This window comes from Ochotona princeps, chromosome 17, assembly GCF_030435755.1.
Source record: "Ochotona princeps isolate mOchPri1 chromosome 17, mOchPri1.hap1, whole genome shotgun sequence".
NCBI classification, from domain to species: Eukaryota; Metazoa; Chordata; class Mammalia; order Lagomorpha; family Ochotonidae; genus Ochotona; species Ochotona princeps.
Window position 1 is genome coordinate 2,568,183 of NC_080848.1, and position 24,768 is coordinate 2,592,950.

The 24,768-nt window shown below is 61.9% G+C and overlaps 1 protein-coding gene across 4 annotated transcripts in view; it reads right to left on the reverse strand.

Annotated features, from left to right (window-relative positions):
• The window catches only part of SEPTIN9 (septin 9), a 104,574-nt gene that overhangs the window by 48,980 nt on the left and 30,826 nt on the right, over positions 1 to 24,768 (reverse strand). The window contains exon 1 of one of the 4 annotated variants that reach the window (XM_058675357.1): positions 10,425 to 10,725. The exons of 2 other annotated variants lie outside the window; for them this stretch is intronic. In XM_058675357.1, the coding sequence (XP_058531340.1) occupies positions 10,425 to 10,479 (55 nt within the window). In that variant the 5' untranslated portion in view covers positions 10,480 to 10,725. Of the gene's footprint in view, positions 1 to 8,254; positions 8,273 to 10,424; positions 10,726 to 24,768 lie in introns of those variants that run through there. One more of the 4 variants, XM_058675358.1, reaches the window with a different exon arrangement.

Consider the following 24,768-nt stretch of genomic DNA (forward strand, 5'->3'; position numbering starts at 1 on the left):
CACTTAGGACCACTCGCCTTAGGACCAGCCCTGAATCTGTGACAATGCCACCCACATGGGGATGAGGAAAAGAGGGATGGAGGACGCCAGCCAAGGATGCTGTGGCCTGATGGCGACCACCACAGACCACGCGCCCAGAGCCCGGCTCCGGAGGGAACCTTCTCTGCCCACAGCCTGGCCTCGGACTCTGAGAGCAGATGTGGTCCTGCTACTGCAAGCCCCCCACCCCACCCCAACAGCTGTCCCAGGAGATGCAGACGGAGGACAGTGGATGAGAGAAGGCGGCCCGAGCCTGCAGCGTCAGCCCCTTCATCTTCAGGGCTCTGCGGCTTCTGAAGCCACTTCCTGCCATGACTCACCAGTTCTGAGAAGGGGAGCCCCGCCCCCTCAGCCCTCCTCGACCCCTGCACAGCCCGTATCCCCCAGTCTGTCGCTTAAGCCACTGCATCCTGGCTGGCCCCCAAGCTGCTCCCACAGTAACATGCACCAGGAGCCCAGAGGCCATGCCTTTCAGCAACTACCCAGGCCACGTCAGGTGCCCCACAGCGCCTCTCTCCCTCACGAGCAGTCCCTGGGGCTCTGGCACACAGCCGCCAGCCCTGGTTGTGGCTAGCACCATTCCAGCCAGGGTTCGGGGTGGCGATGGTGTTCAGAACCCTAAAGAATGGCAGGCACCATGCACTGGGGCACCTCCTGCTGTGGGCCAAGTGGTCGGCTGCGGCTGCGTAAGGGATCAGACACTCCCCGGGGTCAAAGGTTCCCTGAGAAATGGCTCAGGAGGCGGCCAGTTTCAGACAGGACCAGCTCCCGCGGGCCACACAGACCCCAAGGGGGCGGCTTTGTGAGTTTCAGCCCCACACCCCCACCCCTACGCGGAGGCTTGTGTGTCTGGCTGGGGGTCAGAGTGCAGCCCCTGCACCCCACACCAAAGCAGGGTCTCCCGGTTGCCCTAACTACCCACCCCTACCTCCTACCCCGACTACTCCTAGTGACCCTGTTCCCCCATATCGCCACCACCATCCCCTCTGCCCTGCATACTGCTCCCATTTAAAGAGGCCACGCCTGCGCACAGCTACCTAAGGACTCCCATGGAGGGTGGTTGCCCTGCCAGGGACAGGCACGGAGAAAGCGTCAGCCAGGATTTGCTCCACGGGGTGAGACTGGGGTCGGTGCAGGGTCCAGTTCCCTGGTCCTCCTCCAAGCCCTAAGCCGTCCTGGAGGAGGCGGTCATTCTTAGTGTGCCCAGGCAGAGCCCTCCCACCCCCACCTTTTCCCACCCACCTGCTGGGGGCAATGTGGAAAGCACTCGAAAAATGTAACACAAGAAGCCCACCCTAGCACCAGGGGGCACCTGGCCAGGTGGAGGTCTCCATTAATCACACTGGCAGAGGGGCCCCCCCCCCCAGGGCTGTGGGCTGCAGCCTAATTACAGGGGCCGGTGACCCCTGGGAGCAGAGTTGAGGCTGCGGTCAAAAAGTAACACCCAACAGCCAGCAGCCCCCCAGGCCTCCCGCCCAGGAAGGGGGGTTGGGGGCCAGTGCTCAGGGACGTGACCCAACGCTCAGGGTATGGACCGCACAGGCCTTGTGTGAAACCTCATCGCTCGCCAAGTCTGGGAGGCCAGAGTAAATCCTCCTCCAGGGGTTTTGCAAAGGCAGGGAGGGGCTTGCCACATGGGAGAGGCCACAGAGGCTGAGCCAATCGGAGACACTCCTGGGAGACACCAAACCCCTAAAGAAACTCCCCCAGTTCAGTGAGCTCCTCCAGCTCCCTGGAACCCGAGGGAGCAAAATGTGTGTGGCTCTGGGCCAAGTGGGAGCCTGGGCTTCTGCCACCGCCAGCCCCAGAAGCCACACCCACACCACACAGAGTAGAATCTCCACCTGCAGAGAGAGGGGCCAGAACAAGCCAACTGGACAGAGAAAGCCAGCGGGGCAGGTGCAGGAGGGAGGAGGCTGGCCTCCAACCCCGAATGGCAAGCACTGGGCTGTCCTCCACCTCCAGGCACGTCCCCAGGGCAGGCAGCGGCCACCAGCACCTGTGGGACTGTACCTGAAGACTAGACCGGGAGGGCTCCTGGCTTCCCCAACATTCACAACCACTCAGGCAGCAGAGGGGCTGGCCCCCACACCATGGGCAGACACAGCCACCAGGCTCGAAACATCCAGGACTGCTCTTGCCCCACACCCACCCTACTCACCCAAGCCTAGAGAACTCAGCAGCAACTAACAGTGACCCACTGTGGCCCCAAAGATCCTGCTCAGCCACAGCCCCAGCCCCTGGCATGAGTCAGCCCAACGCTCCGACCCCTGGGTGCAAGCACCCACCCACCGTTCAGAAGCATGACCTGTGCTCTGCCTGCCACCCACCATCTCACCCTGGGAAGCCCCTGGCAGCTAGCCCCAGCAGCTGCAGCGGACAGTGGGTACAAAGAGGGACAAGGAATGGGTGCTGTGGCCTAGCAGGTTATGCAATATCAGCTTCCCCTAGGGGTGCCAGTGTGAGTCCCGGCTGTTGCAGTTCCAGTTCTGCTCCCTGCTCGTGAACCGGGAAGACAGCTGAAGACAAGACAAGTGCTTGGGCCTCTGCCCCGACATGGGGAACCCGGAGAAGCTCCTGGCTCCTGGCTGCAGCCTGACCCTGCTGGCTGTGGCCATTTGTGGAGTGGACCAGTGGATGGGAGAGCTCCCCTCTCTCAGTAATTTAATAATGTCAGAATTCCAATCCTCAGGTATCCAGAAATGTCCAGCGGGGAGCTGAGCCCCCAGCCAGAAAGGGGACAGGAAGGGGACAGGAAGAGCCGTGGGGGGAGAGAGAGGCCCTTCTTAACTAAGAGGGAAGACTGTTCCATCTACACCCCACCCCAGCCACCACGCAGGTGACCCCTCCGGCCCCAGTTTCCTGGTGAGGAACAGGAAGGGCTGGACTGGGAGGTCCCTTCCAGCCAGAGCACGGTCACTCCATGGGGACCATGACAAGGTCGGGCAGCAGCTCTCAGGCCGCTTACTGCTGGACACAGCCATTCCCAAGACCAGGCAGTGCAGCCGTTGTGGGCGTGGCCGATGTGAGTGGGCGTGACCTGCCGCAAATGGGGCAGGGCCAGTCGTGGATGGGCATGGCCTGCTGCGGATGAGGCGGGGCCAGATGTGGAGGGGGTGTGGCCTGTCTGCATGGGGCGGGGTCAGCTGCGAATGAGGTGTATGTCTGACTTTCCAACAAAAGTAAATCCTTAAAAACAAAAATCAGGTGTACCACTCTTGGGCCCTCCTTGTGAAAGGAAGGCACACCATGTTTTACAAACCATGGGAACACAGTGGGGAGGCATCGCTGTAAACCCACACCCCATAACCACCCTTCACCAGCCTGCCCAGTACCTGCTCCTTAGACCTGGGGGGTTTACACAGCAACCCCAAGGGTGTGTTCCCCCACACATGCACATCTCATAGCCTGGACCTGCTCCCCGACCCTGCCAGTACTTCTAGGTCCCGAGACCCCAGGGCTGCCCCCAACTCCCAGGCAGTCCTTATAGAACAGTGTCCAGTTCCAGCTGGGGGGCCTGTGTGATAAGCGGTGTGGCCATCCCATGCCCAGGTCCTACGCTGTGTCCCCTGCTTTGGCTTCATGCACCTGCTGCAGGGAACAGTCAGGAGGCTCTGCTGCAGGGCAGCCAACAGTCTCCCCACTCGGGCAGGAGCCTGGCTTAGTCACTGCTGTCGCCTGCCCGCCCTCCCCGCCAGGGCCTTACATCCTGCCTGGCACACGGAAGTCTGAAAAGGGTTAGAATCTGCAGCCGTCAACATTTCCTGCACCCACAGCGACTCACCCTGGTCCTCACTGCACGGATGTGGCGATGGTGCGACAGAAGACGCAGTGCTGCCCCCAGATTCCCTCCCCTCTGTGCCTGGGTGACAGGTACTGGCACCTCCTGCCCGCGGGCCCCAGAGATGTGGTCCCTAAGCCAGGCTCAGCACCCCAGCTGCCCTCACAGGGGTCCAGCTCCCCTCTGGGGCCAGCGAGGCCCAGGAGTGAGGCTGGGGGATGACTAAGACAACTGGCAGAGGCAGCACACAGCCAGGGCTTGGCTGACACGCAGTAGGTGCTTGATGAAGAAAAGTGGCTATAAAAAAAAATCCATGCTCTGTCAGGGACGGGGCCTGAGGGAAACAGCTGGAAGGGCTGGGATTTGGGTCAGAGACAAAGCATGCAAGAGGGAGGGAGGAGGCTGAGCGACAGCTGCCTCCAGGGCAGCTGTTTGCTGGAGCCATCCTGTAAACTCAGGACAGGCGTGAAGGCCCGAGAGCCCCCTGAGAGCCCCCTGAGAGCCCCCACGGCAACCCCTCCTTGCAGTCCCAAGGAGGCAGCCAGGTCCTCACCCAACTCCTACCACCATTCTTTAGTCATTTGGGGGGAAGCCAAGCAGCCATTTCTCCAGTTTCCCCAAATCAACAACAAATCCCACCCGGAACTGGATCCCTCACACGGCTGGGCCCCCCATCGACACTGGGGTGCACCCCAGCCTATTTCAGGCAACCTGTGATGCTAGAGGGGGATCCCAAAGCCACCCTCTCTCCCAGGACAAATCTCCCCCTCCAGGCTGTCTGTCACTCACACAGGCACTGCCCTTTCTTCACTGCCGGCCTCTGTGCCCAGGGCACCTGAGCCAGGTGTGGGCACCCAGGGGGCTCTGACACAGATCAAACACCCGGAGAGCCTGCCCAGCAAACTCCAATACAGGCCTCTTGGGCAGAATTCTTCCCTGTCTACTAGGGGCATTAGGGTGAGGGGTTGGGGGAGGCTCAGTGCCTCAAACAGGGCTGGCACCCAGCTGTCACCCACAGCCAGCTGCTGGACAAACACATGGGGGAGGTGGCAGTCGCCCCCAGCTTGCCCGTCTGGGAGTTTCTGGTGCATACAAGGACCCTGGCCGTCCTCCACCGCAGCCACCCCATGGGATGTGGGCAGGGGGTGCTGGGCAGAGGGATTCTAATCTTTCATGTGGAACTAAAGGAAAAACTCCAAACCCAACTCATGTCCAGCATGCGGACAGAGGCAGGGGACAGCAGGGGACGGCAGGGAACTGGGCCCTTCCAGGCCTGGTCTGCAGCCAGGAAAACTTGTCCTGTGTTGTTGTAGATAACATCGGTCCCCAGAGGACACAGGGTGGGGGCTGGCCTGCCCCTCCCAGGGAAACTGCCCACCCACGTGGAAGGCAGGGCCTGACGTCCCTGCTGGGAGCCTGCTCCCTGCACTGGGGGGGAGGGGGTGTCCTGTCTGGAGATCCCAGTGTGGCCGAGCTGCTGGCGACTGGGGACCACAAACCTTCATTTCATGTCCTGCCCAGAAGGGCCCTGGCAAAGCAAGGCCAGAGCCCAGCAGGCAAGAGCTCTGAGCCCCGGGGTGCATGGAAGGCACTGCCAGGCAGGGAAGCAGCCTCCCCATTAGATGTCTGCACTGAGGGCAAAGGTCAACAGAGGGTCTAAGGGAGACTGAGGGGCAGCCAGGCAGGGAGGGGACTTGGTCCTGGCCCTCCCCAGGGAGCTGCAGCAGGCTGGGTCTCTGGGGGTGCTCCACGAATGTGCTGCCCACTACAACCCGGTTCTTCCTCTCGTCTCCCATTTGAGCGTCTGGCACTGGCAGCACTTCGGAAAACAACACGTCAGAAACTTCTGGACTGCCCGCCTGGAGTCTCTGAGCTCTGTTCAGACCAAACCAAATGGCCTGAGCCCAGCACTGCGCCCCTGGGGCAGGGTGTCCAGGGCCCAAGTGTGGGGGTTGCGGGTCTGGAGGGAAGGCACACCCTTGGGCGGCCAGGCCGGGCTCAAGGCAGATCCCCTGCACGCAGCTGCACGGCAGCCCCAAGGGCCTCCAAATTTGGGAAAAAGCAGGAGGGTGCTACAGAGACAGCTGCCTTGCCCAGAAGGAGCAGGGAGCCCGGCACTCTGGCTTTCCAAAAACCAACAGGAAAAAAAAAAAACAATAATGCCACTTGAGGCCAAACCCCCACCAACCACAGTCCCATGGCGGAGGGCCTCTCACAGGCACTCACAGACCTGCCCATAGCAGAAGGGTGCCTGGACCAGCCCCACAAAAAGGTGGGGTTTGGGGTCGACAGGCCAGGAAGTCCCTGGCTCCCACAAGAGAAGAGCACCATGGCCTTGACTGTACTTCCTGGGTGACGCCAGCCTGCTTCTCCCCACCGCTCCCACGTGTACACCTGTTGCTGACCCCAGGGGATCAGGCCCCCGGGCAGCTCCTTTTTCCAGCACCAAGTCAGTGACCCCATGACCTCCACCCTGGTCCAGGTTCCCCATGCCCCTGGTGGTGTGGTGTGCTCCAGTGCCGAGCCCAGGCGAGCACGTGGCCTAGCCAGCGTTGGTCTTGTCTGCCCTTGTTCGCTCCACTGGTCTGGCTGTGAGGCCACTGCACCACACTTGAGTAGGTGCCAACAGGTACCCCTGCCTGACCCAACTCCCCGTGGACAGCCAGCCAGTATGGTCAATCGAGGTCCCGCCACCATCTCCACAGTTCAGCCACACAGCACGTGCCTGGGTCACCATGAGCACTTGACCCGACACTGGGCACGTGGCCCATCCATGTGTGACGCTCCTAGGCAGCAGGGGGCTGGGCCTCAGCAAGGGAATGCAGAGCACTGCACGCCCCAGGCAGACTACCAGCCAGCAAGAGGGCAAGAGGATCCCCCGCTGAACCGAGGGAACCCCCACCCAGGGAAACGGGGGCCTGGCAGGGGCCCGACCAGCTCTGTCCCACAGTGGGATGGACGGGCCCTTGCCTGGGACCACCTGCCACCCAGGTCTTGGGCTGGGTGCTGCTGATGGCATCTCAGAATGTCCCAACAGACTGGAGCTGCTGATACATCCCCTTAACACAGAAGAAACTGGGGCGGGGGCAGAAACTTCCCCAGAACCACACAGCTTCCCTACGCAGAACACACACAAACCCAGTAGGCCAGTCTCCCCTCAAGGGCCAATACCCCGCCCCCAGAGGGGCAGCCGGCTCTTGCTCCTGCCCCTCCAGATTCCCTGTCCGGGGACCCCCAGCCCAGGTGCAAAGCTGATCAGGAGGCAGTAGATGTCCGTCCATGGCGCTGGACTCGCAGCACCATGTAGGTGGTGCTGGCACACACACCTGAAACTCAGCCCCACGGCCCTCTCCTCTCCAGTCAGGGGCATCCGGTGCAGGGTGGAGAGCGGGAGCAGCCGCAGCAATGGTCATGACCAGCTCTGTCACTGGCACCAGCTCCTGTGTCCTTGTCCTGGACGTGTCTGTGTGATCCCCTCCCACGAGGAATCCCCCAGCACACTCTGCTATGCTGTGTGTGTTGGGGTGGAAGACAAACTTCAGGATTCAGCTGCAAGGTCCCCCTACCACCAGGTGTCTGCCCCTGCTCCCCAGTTCGGGATCTGAACACCTGCACTCCGACTTCTAGCTTTCCTCCTGGACGTGTAGCTCTGGCTTGAGCCAAGAGTGGGCTGCGGCGGGCAAGGGGGCGGCTTCTGCTACACAGTGTGGAGCTGTAATCATGTTAGCGATAAGGGATTTGGCTGCATCCGTGAAAGAACCAACTGACAAGACCTCCACCGACGCAAGGGCCACCCTTCTTGCCACTCCAACGCAGAGAAAGCGACAAGGACGGGGTGGCTGCCATGGCCAACTCCAGGAATATCTATGCGCGAACCGAAGCTCTCAATGCTGCATCGGCAAAAACACTAAACAGGTCTGGGGAGGAGAAGCGGCTCTGCAGCGCCCCAGAGACCAAGACCAGCCTCAAAGGGCGACCAAGCGCCGTGTGAGTCCCAGGAGACCCCAACAGACAGAGCACAGCCAGATGTACTGAACCCAGAGCCAACCCGAGCAGAGAACCCAGGTGAGGGGCACAGCGGGGGAGCAGAGGGGATAAGGAGCGTCCAGGGAGGGGAGGATGCCCTCGGGCAGGGCATAGGACAGTAGCAAGGGTCCTGACTGTGCCATGCATACCCCGACAGTCCACTGCTCCAACCTGGGCCCCACCCAACAAACCCCCAATCCTTCCCCAAACGTCCCCAAAACACTCACCCCCCGCCCCCCATCCCTGGCTGCTCCACCTGTCTGTCCGAGCCACTGCGGCTCAGCCCCAGCCAGGGGTTTTAGGAAGGCCACCCGCCCTCCCAGCCTCGGGCCCCAGGACCCCATTCCCCATCCGACCTGTGCAGCTAAGAATAGCTGCTTCCTTCCCCTCCCCTCCTGTCCCACCTACCTAGCACCAGGTGGACGCCCAGGACACAGGCTGCAGTTCCTTCACTCCCAGCCCCGGGCTGGCAAGGCTCGCCTCTCCTGGCGCCCCAGTGTCCCTTCCCAGGCCAGTTCCCTCAGGCCGCCCCCGCTGCCCCTGACCTCAATACTCTCCTCCCTCCTGCAAACGGATTCCTGCTCCCCCTCAAGGCCAGCCTGCTCGGTCACAGCGGCTCCCCTCAGCCAATGCTGACCTTTCCCTGCCCTGCTGTGGAAGCTGTGGGCGACAGCAGGCTCTCCTCCCCACCCTCCTGGGGCCCCGTGTCCAGCCAAGGCTGCCAGCTCCCACAGACACACCGTCCCCAAGCTCACAGAGCACCAGGGAGGGGCACCTTGCTGAGCTCACAGGGGTGGTGCACAGAGCCACATGCACATGTCAGCACACAGATGGCTGGCACATGCACATGTGTGCACACGTGTGCACTGGAGGAGCCCAGGGAATGGCTCTGGGTTCAGTCCAAGGCCCCTTTACAGGACAGACAATGGGGTGAAGAGAGTGACACACACGGCGCGCCCTACTCCCCAAGACAGAACTCTTCCCCATTGGAGCCACAGGGCTGCCCACTGCTACAGCAGGACAGTCTCAATGAGGCCATTGTTTGGGGCTCCATCAGAGGTCAAGAAGCCAGCCGGCCAGGGAGGCAGCCCAGCTGTCCCTCCAGGCAGGGGCGCACACACACACAGTGCCCCCGCTGGTCCAGGGCTGCCAATGAGACCCCAGCTTTCCTCCCCAGAATGCCAGAGCCAGCTCAGTGCCTGCGCCAGCCACACAGAGCCTGCAATCTGAAGGGGGGCAGCTGGCAAGGATCTGAGGCATGCCCCCCCAGGGCAATGAGGAGGAGATGCAGCTAAGAAGACTCCAGGACAGCCTTACCCCAAGAAGAGGGGAAGGGGCACAGCCCTGCCCACTAGGGCTCTCCTGGTTCTGGATGGAAAGCACTGGAGGCCACCCTGGGGCTTTCCACGCACGCCCCCGCTGAGAGGACAAAGTCCAGGTTCTGAGGTGAAGCTTCAGGCTTCGCCCAGCTCAAGCCAGCCGCTGCACCAGACACTGCCCGCCCCTCAGAACCTCCGCCAAGGCTCTGAACCCCATTCCAGTGACCATGGGGGCAGTGGTCTGGGGCTCCCTGCCCAGGCGCAGCCGCTGAGGGCACGGCGAAGCGGGCACCTGGAACTCCCTCCAGTCCGGCCTCTCTGCCTCCCCGCCCATCGGGGTTGCCTGCAAGCCCCTCCAAGGGGCGGGGGCTCCCGGTGCCGACAGGCAGAGGCAGGCCCGCCCCTCGGTAACGCGGCCCCAGCAGTGCCCGAGACCATTGTGTGCGCTTCCCTGGCCGGCGCTGTATCCACTCCCCAGGACGCAGGACGCGGAGCCCCCGCCGCGCGGTGGTCACGAGGACAGACGCGCGCGCACACCGACCGGGGAGCGCACGCCAGCCCCACGCTCCGCTCCACGCGAGACGCTCCCATGTCTCAGCACTCTTGACAAACACTTTTTAGAGGAGAGAGAGCCAGACCGCTGTCCCTGCCCGTACACAGGCAGGCCCAACTCCACGGAGGGAGAGCAGATGAGAATGGGGGGTCACGGCCGTCCTGCCGCCTCTGGGCCGCGAGGCCGCGTCCGCCCGGGCGTGGCGGCCCGCCTCGGCCCGGATTCGGTTCCGCCCCAACCCGCGGCTCTGGCGTGGGGGAGGGGAGAGTCGGCCACCGGGGCAGGACAGGGCAGCCCATTCGGCCCTGGGGCCTGGCAAGAACTCGCCAGCCGGCCTCCGGGCCTCCAGAGCCGCCGAGGGGCGCGGGCGGAGCGAGCGGTGGCTTCCGAGAGGGAAACTGCGCGCCCCAGATGTCGCGGGTACCCTCTCCCGCCCCTGCGCCCGCCAAACACAAACAACAATAAAAGGAAGGAAGCCCGGGCAGCGAGCGCGGGGTCCCGTGCGGGAAGTCGTCCCCGAGGGTCCCCAGACTCGGGTCCTCCACGTAGGCGATGCCCGGTGCTGTGCCATGGGGACGGGGGTGGAGGACGTGCGCCTCGGTGTCGGCGGGGGGGGGGGGGGAGGGTGTCCCTCGGGTGTTGGGGAGGGGGGTTCCCGCGCCAGGCCCGCCCAGAGGGTCCTCCCCGCTACGCGTTCATGGCCCACCTTCGAAGTCCGAAATGATCCCGTCCAGCTGCGCGTTGACCGCGGGGTCGGACATGGTGGCTGGTGGGCAGAGTGAGTCGGAGGGCGGCGGCGAGGAAGCGCCCCCGGGCGGCCCGGGGCCCTGCGCGCTGGCTCGGGGCGCCGTGCAGAGCTCGCCGCCGGAGCCCCGCGGCCCCCAGGAGCGGCTGAATGAATGGGGGAGGAAAGGCGGGCGCCGGCCCCTCCCCGCGCGGCCGCCCCCGCTCCGCCCCCGCCGCCCGGGCGGATCAGGTTCCCGCACCCGCGGCCCGGCCTCCCCGTCGCGCGCACTGGCTGCCGCGGCCGCCCGTCAAGGCCGAGCCTGGGGGCTGGGGGCTGGGGCCCCGGTGGCCGCACGCGCGTGGAACGGGGGTGGGGGGCACAGGCCAGTCGTGAGCGCCCGACCCCAACGCCCCCTCCGCACCCTCGCGGACCACAGCGGCGGTGGCGTCGGACGCGGCTGGGCCCCTCCCCCCGACGCCCCGCTGTGGCCAGATGTGGGCGGATGTGGAGGCCGGGCCGGGGCCGCGGGGCGGGCACCAGAGGACCGGGAACCCTCCCCTCCCGGGGCGCGGGTTCCTCCTGCGGGAGGTTTTATTGATGCAGGCAAACAAAGTTTGCTGCCGCCGCTGCCTTGTTCGTGCGCACGCAGCCCCTGCAAGGGATGCTTACCGCACGGCTCGGTGGGCCGGCAGGACTCTTCTCCCCGACTCAATCCCCGGCCTGCAGGCTGCAGAGGGAATGAAGGCATGGGGCCAGAGAGAGGTGGGGGCAGAGAGAGGGGAGGACCGGGAGGGCACACCCACGGAAAGAGCCAGGGACCATGGCCACCTTTTCAGTCAGGGTTTTCCGGGAGACCGAGCTGGGCCGGCCCCTGGTACAGAGAAGGAAAATCTGGAACAAGGAAGTGGGGAGAAGGGAAGCTGCTGACCCCACCTGGGGCGTGGGGGGGGGTGTTTCCGTGCAGGCCTCCCAGGCAGGCCAGTCCCAGGGGCTGAACACAAGGACGGACCCACACCCACCAGGTGCAGCACCTGCAATCCAGGAGGGCTTCCTGCATTCACCCTTGCCAGGCCAGCTACCCTCCTCCTGCCTCTGAGCCAGGGCCCAGCCCCACCCACCCAGCCTGTGTGGCCTGGGAGGGCCCCCTCTCATCTGCCCAGGTCACTGCCACTCCCCTGAGTTTCTGAGAGATCCCAAATGGGCCGGGAGTCCGGGAGGCCCTGGGGCCCTTGGCGCGCTGGGCTGCTGCCCGGACTGCCGCAAAGATTCAAACCCTTCCTTCTTCCAGCATCGTGGTCGCTCCCGCCCTCATGCTTGGGATGTTTGCAACTATTTTCGACCCAATGAGTTTGTGGACCGGGAACTGCAAAACCACAGACATTTCAGGCGTGTGCACACCCTCATTGGTCCACCCGGGGAGCTAGTGCTGTCGGCAGTGGCACCCCGAGGCCTCCTGTCCACCCTGCAGGGGTGTGTGTGTGTGAGTGCACGTGCGCATGCATGCATACATGCATGGGGTTGGGGGGCAGTCAGTCCCTGAGAAACCCAACCCCAGCAAGTGCCAGTCCCCGGGCCAACATCCAGCCTGGCCACAATGCCTTCACCATTAGCACCTGGCAAGGGTGGCCATGGGTACACAATGGCTCTCCCCAGCAGCCCCAGATCGGCCCAGAGTCCACTCACTGCATTCCTTCTCGACACACACACAACTGAGCCAAGCCCACTGGAGCTTGCTTTCAGGGTGCCTGCAATGCTGTGTGTGGGAACCAGAGGGCCATGGTGGAAGGGAGGGGACCCCAAGGCCAGAGAGAGTCCCCACGCGTGCCTGGCTCACCCTGAGCCAGCCCCCCACAGCTGTTTCCCTTCCCTGCAGGTAAGAAGTGCCATGCTCCCTCAGGAAACCCATCCTGGCCGTGGGGATGCTTCTGCCAGGAAGCCCACCCTTGGAGCTAACCAGCGGCTCCAACTGGACATCACTTGTTTCCTCTTTGCTTTTCCGTCTTCAGAGATGATGGGAAACAGCTGGGCCCTTCCCTGCCCACCCGGTTCCCTGGTCCAAGCTGGGGGACAAGACTGTGGCGCACTCCTTTCCCATAGACACCCTGGCTCCCAGCCGGCCTCCATCCCCCCAAGGCTGTCCTCTCCTCACCCAGGTGCTGGGTCCCCTCCAGGACCCTCCTCCTCTCCCAGGCCTGAGAGGGCCCTGGGCAAGCTGACAAGCCACAGCAGGAGGGAGCTCCAAGCTGGCAAGGGACAAGGAATGAGGCCACCATAAGCTGCAATGGCACCGTCCTTCCAAGGACCCAAGAGAAGGGCTCACCTGCCTCAGAGGTACACGGGACCTGTGGTTGAATGGAGATCCCAGAAGGAGACTTGTCCACTGGAACCTCAGAAGGCAGCCTAGGGGGCCTAAACCCAGTGACCAGTGTCCCTAGAAGACAGCAAGGAAGGCACCAAGCTCCAACTGAAGCCGGAGGGACACGGCACACAGGCGGGTATGGGAAGCCAACACTGCCTGAAGGTGGCTACCTTGCAGGGACCGTGAGTTCTCATGTGATGGACTAGGTAGGGACACGTCAACAAGCCTAAGGCAGGCCTGTTCCGTCATAGGAGAGGCAGGCTGTCCCGGCCATGATGGACGGATGGACAAAGCCTCCCAGAGCATGGGAAAGGGAGGGAGGAAACGGATGGGCGGAAATGGCCACCGGGCAGGCCAGCATCATCTGTGACCTGGGAGCGCCCAGGTACAGCCCTGGGGGGAGCGAGCCCAGGGAACACAGGCTGGGCCGTGGCTCTGAGCCAGCCCCACAGAGCCACCGCCAGGCCACATCCTTGCAGGCAACAGTTTCAGAAGGCCAGAGGCCTTGGGGCTCACCTCCACATGGGCCTGGCACACAGCAGGACCTTGCTCAGCTGCCAGACCAGCCCCAGCACCCCAGGCTCCCCAGCCCCCATCTCAGTGAGCGGCACCACATTCACATTGTGGGAACCATCTTCAGATCCTCTCTCCCTCACCCTGCAGCCTGAGCAAGCCCTCCGCCCACCGGCAAGCTAACATCCTCACCCTCTCTTCCCCGCCCCCATCTGACACCCTGGGCTGCCTGGGGTCCCACACCCCAGTCAGGACTGTGAAGAGCAGTAGCAGTGGACACAGAGTTTCCAAATGTAGCAGCATCCTAGAAGTGCAAGTATTGCTTCCACTTTAAATAGACTCCCTTGCAAGTAATTCATATTATATAAAATGTAGCATTTTCCCCCAATGAAGCAACACATTTTTATCATAGTGAAATGGCTAACAGAGCAGGTGTTTGGCTCAGCAGTTAGGACCCTGCTGGAGATGTCCCTTATTGGAGTTCCCAGTCTGCTTACAATTCAGCTTCCTCCTCATGCGAACCCAGGGAGGCTCAGGTGAGGGCTCAGGTACGTGGGTCTTTGCCACCCACATGGGAGATGATCCAGGTTGAATTCTGGGCTCCTGCCTTCAACTTGGCCCAGCTCTGGTCATTTAGGGAATGAGTGTGTGTGTGCGTGTGTGTGTGTTGCATGTTTCAAATAAAATGAAACTTGGTAGAATTCTAGGGACAGGCATTGTGGCACAGCATGCTAAACTGCTGCGTGGCATGCCAGCATCTCATTTTGGAGCACCTGATATCAAGTCTCAGCTCCACTCCCAATCCAGCCTCTTGCCAGTGCCCACCCAAGGAACATCCCAGGTGACAGTTCCAGGACTCCCCCCTCCGCCCCGTCTATGCATATGGGAGACCGTCACGGAATTCGATTCCTGGCTTGGGTCTGGCCCAGCCTCACCTGTTGCAGGCATTTGGAGAATGAACCAACAGATGGAAGATCTCTCCATAGCTCTGTCTCCCTCTTTCTGTAATTCTGCCTTTCAAATAAACTTCAAAATGCAGCTAGCTGAGCAGCTAAGGTGACAGCGAGTAGGCACCTCAGTGTGTGCCCACCACCACCACCAGCAGTCACTGCCAGAACATCTGGTCTCCTCCGATGGAAACTGTCCACAGGAGACAGTCTGAACTCCCGATCCTTCGTCCCCGCCAGGCAGCCCCGTCCTGCCTTCTGCTTCGACCCATCTGACCTCTCCAGGAAGTGCAGGAAGCAGAACGCACAGCTGCGCTCCTTGGCGGCCTCGGGGTCCCCCAGGGAGTGGAGCGCCAGAGTTTCCTTCCCGTAGAAGCTGACCAAGGCTCCACTGTCCTGGCAGCACATGGGGTCTGTGCCTTCAGCCCTCAGCGGACATGGAGCAGCCCCCAGGTCTGGCTGGCATGAATGGCACAGCAGTGGGCACGCAGGCACACACACCTGCCTAGCTCCCTGCTTTTAACTCTTGGGGGTCTGGAACCAGAACTGGAACTGCTAAAGAGTATAGGGATTTCCTCTCGCTTAATTCTAAATGATAATCCATTTCTTGTTTTACGTGTTTTTTAAAACATAATTTAATTTTTAAGCCTCTTTTTTTAAAAAAGAAAAAAAAAAGACTTATTTGCTAGAGATGGTTACAGAGACAGGAGCACTGCCCCGTCCACTGGCTCACTCCCCAGATGTCCAGGCCAGGCTGAAGCTAGGAGGCTCTCCGGGTCTCCCACGTGGGCACAGGGTCCCAAGCACTTGGGCCATCCTCCATTGCAGCTGATGGGAAATGGAGTTGCTACAGAGCTGCTGGCACTGCAGGTCACAGCCTAACCAGCATGCCACGGCACCAGCATCAAAACATACATTTTAAGATAACTCACAAAATAGATTATATGTAAAATATGTGGTCTATATGTCATTTATCACATTAGGCTGATTCGTTGGAACACACGTTTTTACCCATTAGGTGGGTAATTTGTTTAACAACCAACATCACGTGTCTGGCCCCTTTCCCATAGCTCTCCTCCGTTGCAGGTCTGCCCGTGCTGCCGGCTTGGCTTCTGGCTCCCTGACTGCTGGATGCTGTCTGTCCCCCCTCAGCCCCCACACAGAGGCAGACAGCTGCTGTCACTGTCCTAGGCCCCTCACTAGACCTGGACAGCTCTGCTATACTCTGGCCGCCACCCACTTCTCCCCACCACCTCCTGCCTGCAGACAGACAGCACACATTGTCCCCCAGTTCCAGTCCAGCCCTGTACAGTGATGGCATGCAGCTTCCTGGGCAGGACACAAAGCTGACCCCCACCAAGCAGGCAAACTCAGCCTGTAGGGTCAGGGAGGCTGTTCAGAACTTACACAGACTCGTTACACACCCGCCAGCCCCTGCACGGACCAGACCTGCTGCGACAAGCCCAGAGTCCCAAGCTGGGGTCCAGGGCCTTCACCACTGCCCCGGGCAGCCCCAGCAGCACGTGAGGGAGTTGCCCAGCACACACACCCTGGCCCCACCCTGCCTGCCACCTCTGAAGCATAGCAGTGGCAGGCTCTGATCTCCAGGGAGGGTTCTAAACAGAGTGTTTGTCTTGTAAAGTCAGACTTCTGAGTCACAGAGCAGCGGACCCAACTTTAGGCTCGGCTCCAAGTCCCCAGCCCCCAACTCCCCCCCACACACACTGTGAGCCTCACTGCCCAGGGCTGATTCAGCCTGGAGTTCCCCGGCCGTTCTGGTCCTGACCAGGAATCCTCAGACCTGCTCCTTTCAGTTTCACCCATAAAGGTGACCTCAGCAGTGACCACAAACCCGAGGGAATGATGGGTGTGTGTGGGGGGAGGCAGTGCTGGGTGGCCAGCAGAGCGGGGGGACCACAGGTGGAAGCTGTGACACTCCAGCTGGCCCCACTTGAGCAGACCCCCAGCTCAATGATCTGGGAGTTGCTTGTTTATCTGCACGTCCAGTGAGCCCTGACTGGTCAGGTCCAAGGTCTAGGATGCGCCCAGCAGCTTCTGTGTGTTACAGCCTCAAGCAGCGAGGCAGCAGGAGGGCTCATGGTGGCTTGCTGACCATAGGCCCATGCCCTAGTTCCTCCTCCACCCTGCCCCCCTCCAACTTGGCATCTGGCCCTCTGAGGCTGCAGGTGCACAGAGGTGATGAGGGTCACTCCATGCTGGCTTCTGGGGACAAACAGCCTCTGTCCCCCTCCCCAGGGATCTGCCAGGAACACACAGAACAAAGCAGGAGTGGTGAGCCCAGGATTGGCTGTACCCCCTCTAGGCAGCCAATGACAAAGGCCGCGGCTGGCATCTCCCTCCAGCTGTACCAGCTGCAGACACCTCACCCCGGGTGGCCCGGGGACCTGGCTGAGCCACCGTCTGCCTGGGCAGCACAGGCTGTTCCCAGAGCCCCGCAGTGTCCTGGCTGGCACTCCAGCCCAGCTCCCTCACCCCAGCAAGCACCCAGGGTGGCAGGCCACATGCTGCCACCGCAGTGTGAGCACCAAGGCTGAGTCACCAGCCTGCCTCAGCCCAGCCCCACGTCAGCACGGACGACAGAACCCAAGCAGAGAGGGAAGTGTTCATCCATGGAGTCACTGCAGTGGACCCTGGGGGAGGGGTCATGCTGTCCCTGCTCTGGGGGCGATGCCCGCTGTCACCTCTACCCTTCCCACCCCAAGCTCCAGCAGGCAGAAACAAGAAGATTCTAAGAAGGAGAGGGAAGAGGGAAGGCAGGGAGCCTTGTCCCTCTCTGAGGGCCTGTTGGCCACAGTCCCACCTGAGTCCTTACGTGGCACTAGCTCCCAACACCCACCTCAGACCTCCCCCAACCCTGCCAGTGCCAGTGCCATCACACTTCGCCTTTGGTTTGGCTTTAAACAGGTGACCCCTGTTTAAAGACAATGGTCTTGTGGCACCAGATGTACCCCAGCCCCATGGCGACTCCCATCTCTGTTCTAGAGAGGCAGCCTGGGAACAGGACGCTCCACGGGGGAGGGAGGCAGGCGGAGTGGGGGTACAATCTGGTGATGGGGAAGAGAACCCGCCCCCAGACCCTGAGCCATGCTGGGAGCCAGCCAGCAGCCAGCTGCACCCCATGTGCCAGGCACCCTCAGGCTGAATGGGTTGCTCGGGGCCCCGCATCCCCTGGCCTAGTCTGTCCCTGGTGTGAGTCACTGGCCTGCTGGGCCACGCCAGACAGCAGGCGGGCGCTGGCTGAGCTCAGTGTGGGGAGACTGACAGGCAGGGAGGACAGAGGGGACTTACCAGGGACCCGAGCAGCCACACCCCTACCCCTCTGGGGACCAGCCCAGGGCATGGGAGACTGTGCCAACAGGCAGCAGATGGGCAAATTCAGACAGAGTACATGCAAGGCAAGGCCAAGGCCTGTGGGGCCAACACCACCTTTCCACCTGTGGCAGCACATCCTTGGGACTCAAAGATAAGGTCAGGCTTCCAGGTTCTGCTCAGGGCTGGGGGTGGAGGGGGGAGATGGGATACGGGCGACAGCCTCAGGCGGTCTTCCTTCCCCAGGGCCCCAGGGTCTCCCAACACAGGCTGTATGCTCTTGGAGGCCTGACCCTCCTACCGTGCAAGTGCGCCTGTGTCTGCCTGCCTGCTGGTGCCCTCCGCAGAGGCACAGTGAGGGCATAGCCAGTGGGGAGCAGGCTCTGTGTTGGCCTCAAGGACGTGGGCGCCTGGCCGCCGGGCACAGCAGCGAATGGCACCCACCCACGTTCTCGCTTCACAGGCTTGTGAGCCAGATGGGCCAAGCCTGCACACAGCTGTTCCCCAACACAGAGAAATTTCTCACCTTCGGGAATAGGGTGGGGACATTCCCAGATGGGGCCCTGGGGCCTGGCTCTGGTTGGTCTTGACTGCACAGCCACAGAACTGGTCTGGCACTGCCCCTCTGCCCTGGTGTGGGGGTGGGAGGGGAAAGCAGACACAGAGGCAGGTGTCCCCAGTCGTGAGCAGGCCCGTGCGTGGGCCAGCAGCAGAGAGGTCTGACCAGGAGTGTGAACACTTAGAGAAACCCAGCATCCGTCCCTGACTTCTGGCTTAGTGTCTCAGTTCTGGCCAATGTGGCTTCTTGGGGAGTTAACCAGCAGACGGAAAAATCTTTTTCTCTGTCTCTCCTTCTCTCTGTAAATCTGCCTTTCCAATAAACAAATCTTTAAAACAAAAACAACAACAAAGAACCCCAATGTCTGCACCCGAGTAAATGTGCCCTTCAGCGGCACCCCCACATAGTTCCTCCCGCTCCGTAGGGACAGCTCTCCTCTACCCCCCTGGTATCACAGGGGCAGGAACTGGACCTGCGGCCTCCAGGGCCTAAGGGCTGCCCTCATTCATCCCCGGTGAACACAGAGTTGGGGCGGGACAGGACAGCACGTGTAAATAGAAGATCTGATGACCATCCAGAAGTGTCAGGTGACTGCTCTGAAATACGTCACAAGTAAGTCGAGATGGACCAGGGCCAGCACCGTGGCATCCCATATGGGCACCAGTTCCAGTCCTAGTTGCTGCTTCCCATCCAGCTCCCTGCTAAGGAGCCTGGGAAAGCAGTGGGAGACTAGACCCCTGTAAGAAGCCCCTGGCTCCTGGCTTTAGGCTGACCCTGCCCTGGCCGTCAAGGCCAGCTGAGGAATAAACCAGCAGATAGAAGCGTTCTGTCTCTCCTGTCTCTGTAGAACTCTGCCTTATAGATAAATAAAATCTCTTTTTAAAAAAGAAAGAAAAGAGACAGCAGATGGTCCATGGGCAGAAGGAAGGGTGCCAAGCCAAGGGTGGGAGAAGCCAGATGAAAAGGCTGGACACAGTGCTCCCCACAGCCTGCCTCCCACGGCACTGTGTGTCAGGAAGGATGCAGCGCCCTCTGCTCACCCCCATCCCAGAGCGCTTGGCCAGCGTGGCCAGCAGGGGCTCCTTCCCGGGCGCTGAGAACCTCAGCACGCATGGCCCAAGGCAACCCCCATGTTCTGGCTCGGCTCCCCACATCCCCTGTCCTGCACTCCCAAGCCTGAGCCCCCACCCAAGGCTGCTGCGCCCAACCCCAACTGGTGGCAGGCAGGCAACCCACGAGCCAGGAGGAAGGAATGGGGCAGGGACAGAAGCTGCCCACAGGTTCTGGTATAAGTGCCATTGCTGCCTCGGGACCCTCGCCCGTACCTTTGACCACCAGAGCAAACGGAAAAGCTTCCCCCACAGTAGCAGCCAGAGCTGCTGGCCTCTGTCAGCCAAGGACACAGCCTTCAGGGGCTCCACCCAGGAGGGGAGCCCCAGCCCTGGGACTGACCCCCAGGGTCACAGGTGCCCTGGCCAGATGACCAAGTACTGACTTTCTCCTGAGACACGAGGCTACCCCCCACCCCGACAACACATGCATGTAGGTGCATACACAGACATGCACACTCCCATGTACTCATTCATACATGTGTACACACATGGGAGGAGCCCAGGGAAGGCCTCAGGATGGCCGGTGTGGCTGCTCACAGAATCCTTCCTGGGAAGGCTTGGGAGCAGGCGGCCCCTGGGGCTCAAGGTCTCCATCCCCGGAATAGTGCGGGGCGGGGGAGTAGCACCGAATCACAGCCAGCCCAAGATACCAGTGAGTGGCCACAGGCAGCCAGGCATGTGGCCGCAGGGGTGCCCAGCCGCCTCGAGAGCGGCACCACTGTCCCCAGGGCCACCAGCGCCTAAAGAGCAGCTGGGCACACTCAGCACAGGGACTGTACATGGGCCCTCGGCTGGGCCAGCAGACAGAGCAGGCCCATTCACTCAGTGTATCCCCAACGAGGCCAGCTGACCACACAGCCTGCCATGCCAGAAGGACCTCGGTCTCCAGGCCTCTGGACACACCCTGACTCGATTGGGCCAGCGGCTCCGTCCTGCCCAGCCTGGGCGGAAGTGGTGGCAGCATCAGGGACTGGGATCAAAGGCTTGGGGCCAGGCGTGTGACAAGAGACGTCAGCCTGGACCTGCCTGCAGGGGAACAGGGAGGGGCAGGAAGGAGCGCAGGCCCCACAGGTGTTGGATGGAGCCACTACAGTCAGCGGGAGGCTACCGCTGCCTCACCTGACCCCACAGTGACTTCATTCTGAGAAGGTTCCACGGAGCGGCCCTAAACCTGACCCATGAACTCTGGGGACCATCGAGGGTCCTTGAGCCCCTCCCCCTGGCTATGGAGGGGACTCCAGCCCAATCCAAGGCACTGAGGGGTGGGTGGGACTTCTACCTGACCAAAGCCTGAGGCTTCTTTGGTGCTCACAGTCAACCCAGAACCCGGCCAGGGCCAGCCACACTTCACACCATGTCGAGTGCCTGAGACTCACACTGGGCTGTGCCTTTTCCCTTGGAGGCCTCGGCCCACCACCCTACGAGACCAGGTGTCACAGCCAAGCACACGGGGTCATCATCAGATGAGAGCACATTCATGTTCCTCAAGCGCTCAGGCCAGCACCAGGTGCAACAGAGGCGCTGGACGTCCGCCAAGGTGCCGGAAGCAGAAGACGTGCGCACAGCAACATGGCACACACGCACTGGGACACGGCTCTGTGGGGACTCCACTGGCATTCCACTCAGGACAGGAGGAGCAGCTGCGGCTAGGCCCTCGTTCTAAGGACCTCACGGCCTGTCGCTGCCTTCAAACCCCCCAGGGACACGTTCACACGCATACGTGTACATGGGCCTGACATAAGCACGCACGTGTGTCCTTCTGCGTGTGCTGACCCCACAGCCCATCCGGCACTGGGCATGGTGTTCCACTGCGATGTCCAGGCTCCTGGTCCACTGAGTGAGGCTGTGTTCCCAGGGGGAGCACATGCAGGCCATGACACAGGGCAGGGACTGCCTAAAGACAAGGCCTGACAGGCGGGCAGGCGAGGACTGGCAGAGGGGACGTGTGTCCCCAGCGTCCCCCCACTGGACCTCCAAGCTGTCTGAGAACAGCAACCTGAGGATATGAGCAGGACTCCTGCCTCCCTGGACAATGTCCCCCAGGCTCGGGGAGCGCACTGCTGTGAAACTGCCTGCTCTACGGCTACACATTGCAAACAGGACCAGGAGCACTGTCCTGGGTCACCTCCCGTCACCCTCCAGGTCCCCAGTAGTCCCATTTCAGGAGTCAGCGTGCTCCTTTGCACCCCCAGCCCCTCCATACACCTCTGTCAGCCCCTCCGTGAACTCCCCAGTCCCTCCCTGCATTCCCAGGACCTGCCTACACCCCTAGCCCCGCCTCTGCCCCCCAACTCCTCCCTGAACCCCTCAGCCCCAGCCCTGCAGCTCCTCCAGCCCACTCAGCACACTCCCTTATGTACCTGCTCCATCAAGACTGAACTATGGAGAGCCACCTCTGCCAAGGGCACCTGCAACGCATGGAGTTGTGAGTCCCTAAAAGACACGGTCAAGCCCCAACCCCACAGGGCCACAAGCTATGATTGAGGGACGCACAGGGTGTGCTGGGGTAGAGCGAGCCCTAAATCCTGTAACTGATGGGACTCCCTGGAGGACATGATGTAGCCAGGCACTGAGCAGGCCTGGGATGCCTCCAGACTCCTCCAGCGCAGAGGACAACAGCCTAACCACATTCAGATCAAGACAGTCTCCAGAACCACAAGAGAAAACGCCGGCCCTGCTTGAAGCCCGAGGCTGAGTCCCCTGTGATTCCGGCCTGGACGTTGCCAGCAGCACTGTCTCTGCCCCGACAGCAGCACACACTGGCCGGCAGCGTGGATTTTCCCACGCCCCACTGCAGGGCCAACCCCCGTGGCGGGCCCAGCACCTGCGGGCCCAGCCCTCTACCCTGTTCACTCTCAGGCCACCGAGTGGGCGCTGGGCTGGGCAGCAGCCAAGGCCCCTGATTGCGTCATTTCCTCCCCTCTCTGATCTTGGCCAGGCCTCGGGATGCCGGGGAAGGGCCTTGGTCGCCAGCTGGCCATGGTTCACCCACAAGGACAGGTCCAACTCTTCAGTGTAGCTGCCCCTGACCTCAGGAGACCCCTGGCCACACAGGTCGCTGAGGCTCCGGGGAGCCTAGGCACCTTGATGCTTGGGGCTCCAGTGGCCAGAGCCGCCCCATCCCCACCACACTTTCGGCTCCCTTCCACGCACAGCAACAAAAACATGAATCGGTGCCAAAGGTGGGGCGGCCATTTCCCAGAGCCCAGCTTCCTGCCAGGCCCAGGGGTGACCCCCAGGAGCGCTGGGCCCTGACTCCCGCGAGTGTCTGTGTGTGCGACTGTGTGTACAGCAGTAGGTGCGTGTCTCCGAGTGTGTATATGGGAGTGTGTGTGTCAGTGTGTGCATATTATCTGAGTGTGTGTGTGCCTGTGTCTGTGTGTGTATCCGCCTGTGGGTGTGCTTGTACACCCGGAGTGCACCGTCCAAGGAAGGGACTGAGGGCAGCCCGAGAAAGGGGCGAGGCTGCGGAAATTCTCTCTGGCAGTCAGGAGAACCCAACGGTGGACATGCAAGCTGAGCACACACATGCCCACACATGGACATGCAGGCAGGTGTGTGCACTGCACGCACATGTATGTCCCCATGGCCCCTACAGCAGAAATCACTCCCTTCTTCCCCGCCAGCAGGCCCCACCTCGGCCAGCGGGTCTTTGCTTCCCTGCCAGCGTCCCTCCAGGTGCGGGTCCCTGCATCCCGCCAGCGCCCCTCCCAGGTGCGCGCGGCCCTGTTCCTGTCCTCCACACCCATTTCCTGCCCACTGCCGGCCGGACCCCAACCTCAGAGCTGGCCGTGCCTCACTTCCTCTGCATGGGGGTGTGCACCACACACGTGCGTGCACACACACACACACACACACACTGTGGGCAGGGTGAAGAGAAGCCAGGGCGTCCTCGGGCCCAGCACAGGCAGACAGCAGCAGGCTTCTTTGTAGGGGTGGTGTGGCGGGACCCTCACCAACACACTCAGCCAGACACACTCAGCTGATCCCCGCCAATGCCAGTCCCTCAGGGCCACCCCCTGCGGCCTGGGGAGGATCAGCTTGGAGAAGATGAAGGGCTCTGTTTTGGGGGGGTCCCTCTTTGTCTCAATGGGGATGGCAAGGCCACCTCCCAGTCAGCCCAGCCAGTCAGTTGGAGGCTGAACAGCCCCGTGTGCAGGACAGGCAACCAAAGCTTCCACAGGCTGAGTCCAGGCGTGCTGGGCTGCAGTCCGCACACACAGCCCAGCAGGCGGCCCCTGCCCAGCTCCAGCCAAAGACGATCGGCACCACAGTCACCCATGTTAGGAATGTCACACCGCAGGACTCAGATCTCTGAGCTTACACCCTCCTGGAGGCAGCTCTGGCGGTCCCCACTGCCCAGCAGCCACGGTCAGGGGCACTGTGCTTTGGGCTCTCTGTGTCCAGGCTCCCTGCAGAGAACTCCAAACACTTCAATAAGGGGGCAACATTGTGACGCCAAGGGCTAAGCTACAGCAGGCCACACAGCATCCCATTCCTGAGCTTTGCTGGTTCAAGTCCCAGCTGCCCCACTTCTGATCCCGCTCCTGCTGATGCACCTCGGAAAGCAGCAGAAGCACAAGGACTTGAACCTCTCCCTCCCACGTGGGAGACCCGGATGGGGATGCTGGCTCCTGGCTTCAGCCTGGTGCAGCCCTGGCTGCTGTGGCCATGTGGGGATGGAAGATGGCTATCTCTGTCTGTCCTTCCCTCCCTCCTTCCCCTTTGCTCCCCACCCTGCCGGAGTGCCCGAAGCTTTACTGGGCTGACAATGCAAACCACGGGATGCAGCCCACAGCTACAGAGCCACAGACGACACACGCTCCTGCGGGACAGCAGCACCTTCACCAGCTCCGCCCCTTCCAGTCTCGCGACTCACGTGCTGAAAGACGGCAATGACATCAAGTGCTGGTGGCCCTTAGAAGGTTCCAGAAGAGCTGTGGAAAACACCCTTACAAGCCACCCACGAGTCTTCAAGGAGAGACATCCCAAGTGAAACTGTACAATGTCAGGAGCACAGAAGCCAGGCCCAGGGAAGAAGAAAGGTCTGAAACCAGCGACCAGAGGCTGCCCCCGAAGCAGCCGGGACAAGGCTCAGTGCTAAGCCCACCTGCACAGACCTGTTCTACGTTAGTGGACGGTGGACACGGGTGGTGGGGCTGGGCCTCGTGCACGGGGGCGGCCCTGCCTGAGGGCATGTGAGCCTCGAGCATGACGGCCCTGAGAGCATGCGGGCCTTGCAGGGAAGCCGCTCCTCCCTGGCTCCAGGCTGCCTCCTTCCCCTCTCCATCATGGCTGCCAGGGCTAGGAGCCCACTCAGACCTCTGGGACAGCTCCTAGAGACCGTTCCAGCCTTCCCATACAACCTCCTGAGTTCCCCAGGTGCCCACTAAGCTACTGCGACTGACCCGTCCTCTCCCCAGCTCCAGGCGAGAACAGCTCTGCCACCAGGCCGCTTGTTCCCTGACAAGGCCTGCTGCACAGTGTGGGCACAGCCCTCTTC